The sequence below is a fragment of the Seriola aureovittata genome, chromosome 4 (assembly GCF_021018895.1).
Source record: "Seriola aureovittata isolate HTS-2021-v1 ecotype China chromosome 4, ASM2101889v1, whole genome shotgun sequence".
Taxonomy (NCBI): Eukaryota; Metazoa; Chordata; class Actinopteri; order Carangiformes; family Carangidae; genus Seriola; species Seriola aureovittata.
This window is the reverse complement of record NC_079367.1, coordinates 15,996,291-16,011,802: the sequence shown is the minus strand read 5'-3', so window position 1 is coordinate 16,011,802 and position 15,512 is coordinate 15,996,291. Positions and strand designations below refer to the sequence as shown.

General features: G+C 41.6%; 1 protein-coding gene and 1 long non-coding RNA gene across 7 annotated transcripts in view; both read left to right on the top strand.

The window, feature by feature from the left end:
- The window catches only part of arhgef12a (Rho guanine nucleotide exchange factor (GEF) 12a), a 36,111-nt gene extending 34,799 nt beyond the window's left edge, over positions 1-1,312 (top strand). For all 6 annotated transcript variants that reach the window (XM_056374167.1, XM_056374166.1, XM_056374164.1 and 3 more), the window contains one exon: positions 81-1,312. In XM_056374167.1, the coding sequence (XP_056230142.1) occupies positions 81-91 (11 nt within the window). In that variant the 3' untranslated portion in view covers positions 92-1,312. The remainder of the gene's footprint in view (positions 1-80) is intronic.
- A 1,659-nt stretch (positions 1,313-2,971) lies between these two features.
- LOC130168162 (uncharacterized) lies at positions 2,972-13,253 on the top strand. The gene is made up of 3 exons (XR_008827390.1): positions 2,972-3,205; positions 4,711-5,111; positions 13,110-13,253. It is a non-coding gene; the product is annotated as an uncharacterized LOC130168162 (long non-coding RNA).
- Positions 13,254-15,512: the final 2,259 nt, after the last annotated feature.

Sequence of the window (15,512 nt, the reverse complement as noted above, 5' to 3'; positions counted from 1 at the left end):
GAGCCACCAGAACTTAATATATGAATCACTTCCTTTATCTGTCCTTCTTCAAATCTCGCACCTCATTTTTTCCCCCCCAGATAAGAGATAGTGGAAGTCCCTGCCGCAGCTTTTGGCTCTGGTCCCAAAGAGGAAGTACCAACTTGTGGTTTGTTCCTACTTCTTGTGTCCTGGACTTTCTGGACGTCCTATAAGCTTGTCCTCTCACTGCTGAGCCCCCTTTTTTTCCATCGCCGTTGCCCGCGGTTGCCACAGAGAATGAGAGACTGAGTGTGAGCAGTAACGTTTGAAGGGAGGAGTCATCTTTGTGATGCCGCACCCCCCTCCATCAGCACAAGGCAATCAGGGAAGTGGGATTGCCCCAGAACCTCACCCCTCTACCATCTAACAACCATTTTCCCTTGAACTCCCTGCAAGAAAGAGAACTTATACCAAAATGTACAAAGATGTGTGTTTAGAATATATATATATGAAACACAAAACAAGAAAAGGAAAATTTTAAGATAATGTATTAAGATTTTTTTTTATCCCAAGATGTATTTATTTTCTTTCTTTTCATTTTTTAAAAGTGTTTCCCACATTGCTTACATGCTTTTGGCCATGGTGTTACTGTTTTGGCTGCTTTTCCTGCTTCAGTCACACAGGGTTAGTTTGAGTGTTGAGTGCACGCTAGCCATACAAGCACGCTAGCCTAACATAACCCTAATGAAATGGCAGGAATATATTCAGACTGATAGACGCCAGAGTTGCACTGGTGATGGATAGATCCCATTGTGTTAAAAACTCTTGAATTGTGTTAAAGTCTGGAATTTCAGATAAATTCTAGGTGTGGTGTTAACTAGAATGAAGAGTCTAAAGGCTCTGATCTGGTCCTGTTGCATTTCCGTGCTGCCTCCTTCCCCCTCCTCCTCCTCCTCACTGTGGGGGGTGTTTAGCCTCTCGTCTGCTCCTCTACTCCTTTGCGTGTGATTCTCCCCCTTCTTTTCCTTGTGAACACTTACAGGTGTCAACCTTCTCTTTTTCCTCACAGCCCAGTGGCTTTCATGCTTATTTATCCCCACCTACACTCTATATGTCTGCCTTTGGGTATCTTGCCCCGTTCCCCCTCTTCTACAAGGAGTGGTCATGCTCTTTCTGTATTAGCTCCTGACAGAAATGCTGCTTCTTTCTGCTACTGTTGGCGATGCTGATCTGACTGCCTGATATTCTAATAATGTCATGAAGTTCAACATATACTGTACAATGATCAAGTTGGAAGGTTATGCATAAGTTTAATAAATAAATGGTGCCATGACACATTCAAAAAGGAAAACCTTGCCTGTTTTTTTTTTTTTTTCTTTTTAGTTTTTATGTACACTGGTATTTAGTATGTGACACCACAAACATTTTAAATCTCATAAAAATCACCACACCATCAGGCTGTTGCGTCAGTTTTAAATGATGTTTCAGTAGTGGAGAGATGAATGAAAACCATTTTTTCACCTTAAGTGTGATGAGAAAGATCAAGGACGTGAGCATTAGTCATGATGGATCAGCCAAGTCACTAAAATAGTAGCTTACCCTTGAGTTTTTTGATGTTACAATTACCCAAGTGACAAAGTGTTTGGTTATGCTATTAATCTATAAACTTAAAGTAACCAAGACATCAAATAATGATTGTAGGCTCCATACCCATTTTTTTTGTCTTTCTGATTGAAATATAGTTCATGTTGAGGAGAGTCGCTGATATTGGTCATTCTGTTTAAACGTACTATGTCTACAGGTCAAAACATATCAGTATTACATGTGCTGACCTCTTGTCTTTACGTGTATCAGATGGTATAAATCTTTCAGATGTCAGTATCACATCACATGCTTGTTATATTCCCCCATGATGAAATGTCACCTCCATGCAGTACATCTTCATGTCAGACTTCATGTTGCTGTGTAGCATGTTTCTCTGTGATCCTGGGAATTTGATCTCCTAATCATTTTTTGCAAGGTGTCATAGGTCTTAATTCATTCATTTAGCTAAATGCTTTTTATTTAATAATATAATAAGATATTTCTTAAGCTACCTGAGAGCAGTCGAAACAAGATGTGAATACTAGCTAACGCCTTTTAAGTGTCTAGCATTTATTTGGAGTCTTGTTTATGTCAGTCTGATGAATGTAGGTTCAATATTCCCTCTCCTTTTAGCTCTGGTCCTCACTGACAGTAACTAAGAGGGAGATATCTACCTCTTAGCTGCTAAACGTTCCACTATGCTTATTAGCTAGCTAGATTAGTTGCTAATTTTTCACAGCTGCTACATGTAAAACAATGTTAAAATAAAAAAAAATAATAATTATAAGATGCTTTTAAATTGCCTTATATAATCTCTTTTTACTGGGTGTAACATGTTTAACTTCATTAATTTATAGAGGACTCCACTCTATAAAATTAACTCACTTAAGCACAGAACAGTTTTGAATGATTTGTACAGTACTTTACATTTGCTGCTTTTACTCCACTACATCTTGAAGGCAAATATTGTACTTTTCACTCCACTGCATTTATTTGATAGCTCTTTTGTGTTGTTATGGATTAAGCTACCAGCTGCAAAACTAAGGATGCTTACGCATTAATGCATCCAGTATAATCCAGTAATGCATCTTGTTCATCCTGATCAGTACTTTTACTTTTGGTACTTTAAGCTAATACTTATATACTTTTACTTAAGAAAACATTTAAATTCAAGACTTTTACTTGAAACAGTGTTCCTTCACTTTGGTATTTCTGCTTTTTAAAGGTTCTGTTCATGAGATTTTGAACAATAATATTGCGTCCTGAGGTGAGAATACACCCCTTTTACATGTTGTGAACTGAGTTTCTCCGCTCTTTGTTTTGACATGTGGTCTGTCAGCACATACATGTTATTGTGTGTACCCATGCATGTTAGTGCATGTGAGATCAGACCAGAGCACAGATAGACTGCTCTGACTGGGTGAAATCCCGGCTGGCAGATGGACTGTCAGAACATCCATAAAGTTTTAAAGTATTTACCTGCTCCAGTGTCTTTACCGGCTCCATTTGTGGGGCCCATACCAGTGATTAAGTCCCAGGCTGAATTTCTTTCCCAGTCCGACCCTAGAGCCAATACTAGCCTGGCTTTACCATGATGGAAAACCCTATGACTGGCTAAAGGGCTCCAGTTGGACTCGGAACTGGCATTTCTTCTCCATGTGTAAGTAAATTGACGGCTACATAATGTTACATGTCGGTTTTCATTAGTAACCGGCTGTTAACGTTAGCTAGCTTGCTGTTAGCCATATCATGAGTGTGTTTGCAAATGTTGCTATCACTAGCTGGCTTACTACCAGCTTTGCTGCATAGCACAGCAATGCTAATGTGAGCTAATGGTTGTGGCTAGATTGGTTTTTGTTGGCTCTTGTGTACGCATAATAACTACTCGGTCATGCATTTTGTGTTTTGTTGCCACTTTCACTGGGCATTGCAACACTTTGCTGACTGAGAGCCTGAAGGGAGGGGAGGGGAGGTTGTGGCTGACGAATACCAGAGGTGAGGCCAATGAAGCATTTGTTTTGGACTGAGATGCTAGGTGGTCTAGTGCGACATCAAGTGGAAGTGACGATTATTTACAGAACCTTTACGTAAAAGATCTAAATACTTCTACATTTGGGCTTTACAAGTGAAAGTCCTTTACGGTTTTTATGTTTCTTCGGAAAGTTCTTTCCTTTAGTACTTGTTTTCTTTTCCAAAGACAAATTGAGTCAACTAAATTAACAGTAGAATCATAAAAGTGCAATAGACTTAAATTGCAATTTGAGCGCATGGCAAAGGAAGGTGGTATACATTTTTGTTGAATAATTGGAAGCTCGACTTCAATTGCTTAAAGGTAGACTGTGTAAGCGAATGAACTACAGTAGCTATTCAGTGATGTACAGGAACAAATTCATAGAAAGTAATGTGTAACTGCCTCTTGCACTGCAGCTGGCAGGGTTTCAGTGTCCTATTGTTCATAGATACAGGGCTTGAACTTTGGGCATCTGAAAGATGACCTCTTCTACTTGAGTGAATGACACATGAAATCTTATGTTTTTGCCTGAAGCCATTTCAAAATTTACATCAGACTTTAAGAGTTGGACAACAGAGACATTTTGGAGGATTTTAATTTGATTCTGGTAGTGAAACATCAAGATTTTCCTTTTGACCTTAACAAATTAAATGGTTTTTGTAGACATTTGGCAGCACTAAATGTCAGGGGGGAGAGTTTTTTTTTTTTTTAAAGGAACCATTAGCGAGGTTTGATCAAGGACACTGGAGAAGGTGATGTCTATTGCCAGCAGGTGGCAAACTTCCACCATTAAACATTATGTTGAGAAGACCCACCCTGAAACCTGCAGTGACATCAGTGTTTTAAATAACCCAGGGTACCTACTGATTCTCCAGATATATTTGACTCTGGTGTCTGATAAGTAAATGGACTAAGAAATGCATCCATTTTGTCTCCTCAATGAGACAAAGCCGTAGTCAAGAGGATCCCACAGAGGACTGTGTAGCATTTATTGTGACTTTGTTTGGGTTTACTGCTACCTGCCATGGTGGAGTCACATCAGTGTCATGTCTGGCAGTGATTTTGCTTGGTGTGTCTGTGTGGAAAGCAGGAGGAAGCCTCACAGTCTAAATGACATGCTCCCTCTTTTTCTTTCCCCGTCACCCTGACTGTAGGCATGCTGCAGTGAAACAGAGGGAGGAGAGAGATAGAGAGAGAGAGAGAGAGAGGATATGTTATGAGGACACAATGAGAAGCCAGACAAGGTATGAATGGGAAAAAGGTTTTAAAAAAAAAAAAAAAAGGGAGAAAAGACGATGAATTAAGAGTAATAGAAAGGAAGAGGTGAGGGGACAGAGTGTGATAAAGACACAGGGAAGATGAAGAGAGGACAGAGGAAGAAAAGAGGGGATGGTAATTGATTGTCTCGTTTCTCCACATGCGCCTGTCACCGAGCTAATTGGAGTGGCGAAGACAAAGAGGAGAGAGGTGTCAGTCACATCAGAGCCTTTCAGGAGGGCAGTTCGTGTCAAGCTCTGATGAGACGAACCCCCCACCCTCCCATCCCTAACCTCAGGTATGCAACAGTGCTGTGAGTCAGGCAGGAAAATGAAGCTTTATCCTTTTGGAGGAATCCGAAATTAGCTTTGCACAACCAAAATCAAACACCTCCATTGTTCTTTACTTATTTTCACCCACTAGGCCTTTCAAGTTGTGTCATCCTTTAAATATAGTATAAAAACTGAACAGAAAATATTCACCCACATGTTTTCAGATACTGATTTGCATAAATTTCAGATACATATTCAAAGCTGAAAATCAAGTTGAGGATTTGATGTGTTTACATGATGCTGCGTACCACAAAGATCTGATGCGGATGATTATGGTGGAGCGCATCATTATGGTTGTTGCCATGGGGCTTAATTCCAAGATAAGGATGCTTGACTAAATAACTCACCTGTGACAGGAAACAAAACAAGGAGAATTTGCAGAATATGGGCTTTTTCATCCTCACATCTCCCCAAACAGCTTTGCAATCATCAAACTCTGAACAACACTGCTAACCGAACTGAATTTCCTAAATGCGTACACACATTCATTCATTCATACATGTGTATGTTTCTTTCCCGAAAGAGCTTCTCACCAATATTCTAATGCATCTACAAGTGCATCTATAACCATTCTTATATTCCTAGTCTTATATATTTACACACCACTGTTCATGCTGCATCACTGTGTAGAATTGAATAAAACTCCATTGTTGCTGCATGACTGGTTGCTACAGCTGGTGTTGTCACATAGACAAGTACTCAGTGTCACTACCCATGATAAAACTTGAAATTGTCACTCAGCAAATCATGCACAGAATGGGCCTCGTTCTCTATTCTGTGTGCTTCACTTTACCATTTTAGTGGAGTTCACTGTTCATCAATATTCATCCGTGTGTTTGCAGCAGGATGCTCACACAAGAACCCTGAGCTGCTGCTCTTACCAATATACGTCAATCACAAGTATGATCAGCAAGATTTTGCAAGGTGAAACTTAAGATCAGTCAACAAAATAATTGGTTATAGTGCACCATTACATCTGCATAGCTTTTTTAGCAGAGTCAGTGGGGTTATTTTCCAGTATAATAAATCACTGTCTCGTTGTGTGGTGCTCATCAAAGACTATTTTATTTCAAACTGTGTAGAAAATAAATTAAAAAAAGTGGACTCCTCCTAAAAAGTTAAAATTGGATTAAAATAAATCAGCTATTCAGATGGTGATTTATGGCTGTGGCTATTCTCTTTTTCTTTTTTGGAGAGGAGGAAGGAAGGGTGTTTAATACTGCTTGTCAAACAAGAAAAAAATGTTTGTTTTCCTCTCCACTCTGTATGCTTTTGAATATTTAATGTTTATTATAAATGTTTACATTCAAGAAATTTTATTATAAAAGCAGAAGAAAATTGTTTTGTAAATTACTTTGATAAAAGCCTGTTTCTAATCAGGTTTTACTGTCAATTGCATGTCATATTCAATCAAGGACATTTGATGTTTCCATGTAACATGGTCACCTCTATTATAACCTGTTTCCAAAATGGGAACCCCTGACATTATGGGATTGATTTTTATGCTGCACTTCTCCTCCCCTCATCGATCAGAAGCCAATATCAGATGGATTGGACTGAAGATCAATGTGCTCTCCACAGTCTGAATAATCCATAGCTTAGTAATCACTGTCCCAAGCACAACAATGAGCCAGGCAAGATGAGGAGAGGATGTGTTAAGCTGATGCTGAGAGATGAATAAACTGACTGCTTCATATGCTAAAATATGTGTTTCTGAAAGAGCACAGAGTTATGTATGTTAAACAAACAAAAAGGACACCTGAACCTGTTCAGTTGCTAGTGCTATGGGACACTTTATAATCAACCTACCTAATAATAAATACGCAACTGTGGTGTGGCGTTAACCCTGTCTAATTACGACACCGCACTTTGATGGAGTATCTGGGTAAAAAGCCTCAGGCAGGCCAGCTGGCACTGGGCTCCCCAGTTCAGTGTGCTGTGAAAGAGAAACCAGAGGGAGCGCTGCACAGGCGTTGAGCTGTTGAGCTGTGACCTGGGACTGCACCCAGGCTTAACGTACCTCAGAGCCGGAGCAGAAATCGATGACACTGTTGGCAGCCATGCTTCTGATGATTTTGGTTACCAGCGCTGGCAAGGTACACAGCTGCTGCTTCTGTCTTGCCGGGTTGATTGGGCAGAGTGTGGGTGTCTGGTTTTGTGTCCAATGGCATGCACAAACGGAGGAAAAAAAAAAGGGAAAAATAAAATCAGAAATGAAAACAAAGCAAGATGTTTAAGGCTTAAGTGGGTTGACAGAAAGATGCAATCAGCTGCTCTGTGTCATCTTCTGGGCATGTGATGGGTCCTCAGTTACAGTATGTGACAGCGATGAATGGAGACTGCCTCTCTTCCCCTGATGCTGGATCTGGTTGAGAGGAGAAATTGATAAGTTATTCATCATCTTTAATATATGGCTTCGATGATCAAGACACATAGGGAGAAGAATAATCCAAAGCAGAACACAACACAGTAGAAATAGTAGTTAATGGACATCATGTCTCTGAAGCACAAAGGAGGAAGTGGAGGACCAGGGCGCAACCAAGCAGATATCATCCACTTATACACCCTTAAACAGGGCAGTTGAAGCTGCAACTCCGCTAGTGGAATGCACCCTGCGGCTCATGAGGGTGGGGGGTGTGTCGGTGGGTGCATGGCCTCCTGGCTTCCGCGGATTGAATCACAAATCGGAATGACTCTGAATATGAGGGAGGAAATGATTAACTTGGACTGAAAGGATGGGTTTAGTTGCAGTTCCACCACGCCCCTGTTCTGGCTGATAGACATGCAGGACGAGAGCACCAATAGAGCACAGAAATCCACAGGTCTCTTAGCAAAGACGAGTGCAAGTAGGAATACAGTCTTAATCGTCACCAACTCCAAGCTTGGCCTGTGTCATCTAACACTGTCTGCTAGTCCCACTGGGGAACAAGACGACCATCAACGGGCATCTTCCTGCAAACCCCTTGTGAGAGGTACTTGACCACTGGATGGCTCCTGGCTGTGAAGATGCCCCAACCATCATAGCCAACCAACCTCTATTAAACAAACTTTGAGGAAACTCCTTGCAGAAAAAGGTCATCCTACAGTGGGCACAAACGCACGTCGATGGCCCTGTTCCCACACCAGTTAGCAAACACAAGCTTGTTGCTGTGAGGAGGCGAGAATCAGCCAATCGTCTGTTTAGTTTAGAATCCTCATTCCCCTCTCTCTGATTGGGCTCAACGTCCTCTCCACACAGGTGGGGGTTCTGGCAGAAAAGGGCTGTGAAGTCGGCAGTGCTAGTTCTTGAGTGGCCCGCATCCCGAGCGCGGTTGTTAAACAACTGAATCTAGCAGGCTCTGCCGATGCCAGATTGAGCTGCTGGGCTGTGCTGCTCATATTAAATGATAAAATACTCACTTCCCCAGGTTGGCGAAATAGTTGTCTTGCCCAGCCGTGACAGGTCGTTATGTCCTTTTGTGAGAGGCTCAACATGACGGGATGGTTGGAAGCAAAGGTGAAGGCTCAGCTGTTGTCAGCTTCTTTGCCATCTCCAGCTCGTCAATCATCTGCTGGAAGTTCAGGCCAAAGAAGGACTCAGTGGAGAATGACAGATTCAACATCTGCCAACGTTCATTCATGGTGGAAAGAACCAGCCAGAGGAGCCTCTGATACACCTGAGCTGCATAAATTATGTGGTTGCTATTTATGGTAAAGGCCTGGGACATACAGAGTAACATTGCCGCTGTTGTTTGGACCTCCAGAACCTCCTCTGCCCACAATTTGGTATCTTGGTAGGTGAACTTGTCCAGGGAGCCAGCCAGGAAAGCCATATTGCATATTGCCTCTTGTACGGGAGTGATGCCCAACTGCCTGGCCACCAGGGCATCAGGGGGAACAGGCAGACCTGGGACTTGGACTTGGGTTTGGAGGGAGCTGCCGCTTCTTCCTCCACCTATGCTGGGATGTTGTGGAGGGAGCGAACATAATCAGAGAACTGTGGTGGCCGTTTGCGCTCCTCCTAAGGGAGTGTGATACAGGCGGGGCAGGAGTAACCTCAAGCCCTGTGGCGCAAGGCAGAAAAAACTGTTGGCACGGAAAGGTCTGTCTCAGGGCTCCAAATCAGAGCCTATGTAACTGAACCTATATTCACAGAATACTACTCCACCATTGCTACCTAATATTACCCACATGCACACACATACATCAACATAAGTGACACACATCACACACAAGCTTTCTTCATTTTGTTTTTTATTTTTTTTTGTGCCTTGACTCTCATGCACCCTTTAACCTCAAGAGTCCTCCGCCACCTTCTGCCTCTCCCACCACTAACTAAGACCATATAAGGCATAAGACCACCTATTATGGATAGAAAAGGGCAACCTCATCATTGTCTAGTCTAGTCTCTTGCTGAGATGTAGATAAGAAGAATGATTCCTCTCTCATGATTGTATGGTATATATGTAGCTGGAGAACTCGCTTAGCATAAAGACTGGAGGCAGGGGGAGACTGCTGTCATCGGGTATCATCTGCCAACCAGCACCTCTAAAGCTAACTAATTAACATGTTCATTTGAATAGGAAGAACGTTAAAGCGTTCTGTTAAAAATATGAATCTGAAAAATAATTACATGAATTGATGTTCCTTAGCCACTGCAGAGTCAGAAGATCAGCATATACTGTACTATTAAGAGCTACATTTACTTACTTACCTACTTTACACTTACTTAGCTGTTAAAGGCACATTGCACAACCACCAGGAAAGGAGGCACGAACACATGCCTGTACAGTTTTTAACAGCTGCTGGTGTATTACAGCTCACATTGGATTAAACATACCTGATTAAGACATGTGGCTGAAAGATTAGATAATTGTTGCATAAATCTGACTGTATTGAAAGCAGTGTGTGGCATCCTCCCATTTTTAATTCCTCCTAGTACAACCACAGTCATGAGTCACTAAGTGTGAGTCATCTAGTAATCATGAGTCTTCCTCTCTCGCATGGAGCGTACATAGCGTCCTTAATTGTGTGATCACTCTTGGTGAACATGTATAGACTTTTGCAGTATTAAAGTCCACATCCATAATTACAACATGCTCATGATCTTTTTATGCGTCACTGATGTCCCACTGCTGGCTCAGTTTATGTTTTAAGCATGAGCATGAATTTTACATGAGCTTTGAAGCTGAACAGGTTTGTTTTACATTGACAGTATTTGTAAACAGCGAATTTTAAAAAAGGCTTCAATCTTGAGATGTAAGTGAATAAAATGCATATTTTCCCGGTATAGGTTAAGCTGTCCAAGAAGCCGAATCTAATCTCTAATGCTAAATTTATCCAGGGAAGGGGTTCACCTGAATACAATCTAATCCCGCTTTATTTTTATTCTCTTACTCAGATTACATTACATCTTTCAAAATAAATGGAAATGATTATTATCAACTCTGTTTTTCAAAATAAAAGTAGTGTAATATAAGAAACATTTAGAAAGAATACTAGATAATGCATTTCAAGACAAGATTTGAGTACCTGGTGCATTCGAGCTGTTGCAGCAGTGTGTCTGTTGTCCAGTGAGGTGTTGGGAGGGAGGGCTAGTGTCACCTCATTCAGCTTTCACAGCTTCAGCTACATCTCAACATTAGATAAGGAGCAGTAACGCCGGCCTGTCTGAAAATCCTGAATGGATGCTAAGAGACCGAGCTGGGGTCAGGTGATTTAATCTACCTGACATGCTCCTGCAGAGTGCTGATCAATAATGCTCCAATGCTAATGTCAACATCAGGAGGGAAGGAATCCACTTGAAGAAAAAAAAAAGAAGCCAAGATTGAGCAAAGACGGAGAGAGAGAATAACAACAAAACCTGACTGGAATTGAATATGACTCTTTTGTTTGGTCGTCTGTTGCTACTCTCTCCACAGGCTAAACTAGTCATTTGGAACATCCAAGAGGGTGTCCTGCCGTCCGCTTTAACTCATCTGACAGCATCCTGCTGGCTTCTGAAAAGGGCACGAATTCAGTGGACGCTAATAATCCCTGGTAAGGCCTGAAGGTGAGCTGTCTCTCCAGACCTACTGAAGCAGAAGTTCACCAAGGGGTTCTGCAGAGAATGACTCCAGTCAAGGGCCCTGCTAATCCCGCTAAACTGGTTCACAAGGGCACTATTTGGCAGAGGGGGGAAGTAAGGGGAAGGGCACCTATTAAGTGGTGGCCCACAGAGACGTTTCAACTCTCCTGCATTAACATCTTCACCTTGAAAATGGGATAAAAGGTGCTTCTGCCTCTCAAAACAGCTTTTACAGCATATGGGCTTTTGTCAAGTGTTAAGGTATTTTGACCTATCGAAATAATACCTTTCATTTCATTCATCTCTTTCAGAGTAGGAGCAACGGTTCTTGAGAGAAAGCTCATTTATGTAATAACTGGTCTGGAATGGTCTTTTCATTTCCTCCTGTTTATAGAGGTCACGCACTGACACTTGCACTGTGCCAGCGGCTATGATGTAGTCACCTGATTACTAAAATACACTCTGCCAATGTACAGTCAGCTCTAGAGGAGGGGGAATTGAGATCTGTGCTATTTAACCCCCAATAAAGTCAGGACTGGTGATGGACACCTGGGCCAGATTACTCTTGAGCCACGAGAAATGAAGATAAGAGAGGATGTTGCACATGTGTGTGTGTTAGCCTGCAAATGAATCTTCCCCAATTCAGACTGACTTTCTTCATTCGGGTCAAACATGCATCAACTTGAGTCATGCTCTGACTGATGGTTTGTTCCTGAAAGGGCAGCTAAAGCAATGCATGCCACGTTTTGGTGATAGAAGGTGAACAGGAATGTGCACGCTTCAGTGGCTGCACAATTTTCCCAGAGATCAGTATTTGATCTTACTTAGACACAAGAACAGTTCTGAGAGTCTTTGTGCTCGTGTACCAACTCAAGTATAGCCTCCTACTCGCCAGCCAGATGCCTCGCAAGGAGTAATTTGAGTCCTTCCTCAAACCATTACTGTCACTTAAATGCTCCCACCTGTCCTCATTGCTCATTTCTCCTGCCTTCAAATGAATAAGAGAAACACTTAACTGCCCATTCTGCTAAGCTGAGAGCCGTATAGCTCTTCTTTGTGCCTGGGTAAGGGTTTGCTACGAGTGACGGAACAAACAAAGCACATAACCCTGGGTGTCCCCATCAGGCACTCATCATGCTCAACAGCAGCTTCTCTGCAAAGAGACATATCCACTGTGGCACATGCAAGTCAGACCCGGGCGGCATCTAATTGTATGATTGCTTTCAAAACCGTCATATACAGTTAGTGTCGGGGTTTGGCCTGGCTTCGGCGCTAACACGACAAATGAGTTCTTGGTTTGCTGCTCCAAATTCACAATATTCACTCTTCTTCACTGTTTTATCCCTTATTACCCACTCTCTCTCTTTTTCCCTCATCCCTCATGTTATGTCTTCCAATCGCTCTCTGACCACTGGAAGAAAGCCAGAGCCATTAGCCTGCTGTCGGTCTGAGAGAGAACGGGGATCTATCCTGTTAGCTGATGCAAAATGAGCACCTCTACTTGGTCACACAATGCACAATACTGGAGGACCTTTGGGGATGGAAGGTGATACGGTAGAGGCTGAGTTTTTGTGTGCACACACACGGACACCGTGCAACCTGACACATCGACACAGCAGTGCTGCAACAGTGCAGCAGTGGTCTGATTCATAGCTAATGAATATTTACCAAGCGGCCATGCCGTGTCTGAAACTGCACTGGCTCACAGGGGAAACCGAGGTGTTGAACCAGTAGTGGCTGAAAGTTGTAAATCAATGTCATAACACAAGCAGCTGCCAAGGTGAAGGGTTTGATCTCCATGTATGTCGGGTCATGCATCAGTGCGTCCTGAGGACTTAACATATATGTACATATATTTATGTGTGTGTCCATATGTATTTGGGCTCAGAAAACATGCTGTCTCTTTTATCTCTGATAGGCTCTGACAAGGTGCAGTGTGACTGAAAGCTGTTCATCCCCAAGGACCGTGAAATCAACACTGGCCATCTGTGCTGTATGATGCTGTATGGCTTCGTTCTACCATATTGTTTGATCATATACCAAGATTATAACAAATATAATAAAGTAGCCTCACTAATGCACCATCTCACATGGTCTTATTTGTGAATAATGCAATTTAATTTCAGAATTATTTGCACCAGAAAGGGAGGCAATTTTACAAACATCTAAAGAAACTTCAGTGCCTCTCTGCAAAAAGTATAGCAGCATGAAACTTTTACAGTGCGTTAAATTCTGGAAATGTGGTTTCAAATCTCAAGTATATAGTAACATTAAATATTCATTGCTAAATGTGCAACAGAGTTAAAAAAAAAACAACAAAAAAAAACACTGTTAGTTATTATTCATTATTACTTTTCCAGTCAAAAACACAGCTCATCTGTTTCATCAAAGTTGTGCAGGTGTGGTTTGATCCCATTTGAATGACTATCGCCTGGCACCATAGTAGACAACCCCACAACGGTCATCACATTTTGATTCAAATATTTCTAAGTCCTGATTGATGCACAATCATGTGAAACATTACTGTTTCCCACTTCAAACAAGTGAGAAGTGCAAAATGAAGGAAAAAAACGAAAAAAGTAACTAAAGCTGTTCAAACGACGGCAGTAAATTGTGAAATTGCGTGTTGTTCATGTATGACCCCCGTCGCTCACAGTAAGAAGCTGCTTGAAAAGAACAGGGCTCAGGCCTTTGACTGTCACAATCCGATCAACGGTGACGAGTGATGTTTGATTCTGGTTTGCAAAGTTCAGTTCACACCAGAGCTCTCACAGAAGAGGAACCTCTCAGGTTGACAAGTGAATATGGAAGTCAATGCCAGAACAGCTGTCAATAGAATAATGCTTTGCATGCTAATGAGGGAAATTGCTGACAATCCATGTTCTGATTTGTCAGTGAATTTTATTCCCTGTTAGTGCACCTGGCAGCTTCCTTCAATCAATACGCCAGTAGTGATGCACCCCCTCTCTGACTTCAGCATAAATGTGTCATCCCTTGTTCGCATCATAGTGAGGTGACTGTACCCTTGTCCTGCCATTTCAGCATCAGCAGCCTTATTCACATCCATCCCGCCCCCACATTGCTGTAGCTCATTGGGGCTTCAAGACTTTGCCAATAATGCCTATTGCACTGTCAGTGTGTCGCCTAATTACAAAATGGCTCTTGCTCAAATATAGTTTGTTTCAAGTCAGACTTGGTCATGCAAGCATAAATCAAGGCATACACAGTTCACTCTTTCTGATGGCAGATGGCTGAGAAACAGTGGCAGACATGGTTTGGATGCAACATATTTACGAACACGTCTATTTTTATTTGGTGGATTTTCTATCTTGCTTCAGGGACTTGTTTCGCAGTTCCAATGCAACCCGATACTAGATGGTACTGGTATATACTGTACTGTGCAAATGCTATGCAGCTGTCAATGTGCCAGTTCCACAAGTCAGATTTTCAGCAACAGTTAAGATTTTTTTTTCCATGCCCCATTAACAACCTATTTCACATCAAGAGATGCACACTTCTATGACTGTGCCTGAAATGGGACATCAGATATGCTCGTTCATATTCTAGGCACTCTTAAGCTGCAACACTGCACAGCAAATCAATCCTGTTCACTGGCTATTTGGACAGCCCATCTACCACTGCACTGCACAGAGCTTTGGAAAACATTGACAGTGCATTTATGTCTTCAGTGTGTGACTGTGTCAATAATGTAGGAATTGTTTCTTATCATATCTGCTGAAAGAGAGTGTGCGTGTGATAGTGTGATAGTTTGATAATGTTCTCGGGGTGGGTAGGTTCTACTGAGAAACTAGAAAATGGAATGACGAAATCAAGCACTATCAGCATTTACAGAAAAAGTATTCAAGATATCCTGCTATTAGACAAACAAACAAAAACTGAGAGAAATTAAAAAAAAAAAAAATTCTTGTTTTATTGTTTTGTTTACTGCTGTTGATTATGGTGTTAGGGAATATGCTGTAAGTTTCACTGCAAAGACGTAAAGCCGTAGCAACAAAGCAAACACATCATAAAAGAGCAAACATTTAGTAGAAATGAAACTCTACTACTGAAACTGTACTTTCACAAGTTTAGACTTTTGGTAATATTTGTTCATCGAGCAATGGGAGGGAGGTTATTAGTGTAAGCTGTGGCAATTTCCATATATCAAGTAGTTGTGAGGACATACTGTACTCAACGGCAGAAAAGTAGAAACACTTCCAGTGACTGAACATATCATTTTCTGGTATATTTATACTTTCAGCATGCTTATTACATTTCTGAAGTGTTTACATTGTATACTGAATTAACAATTAAACTCTTA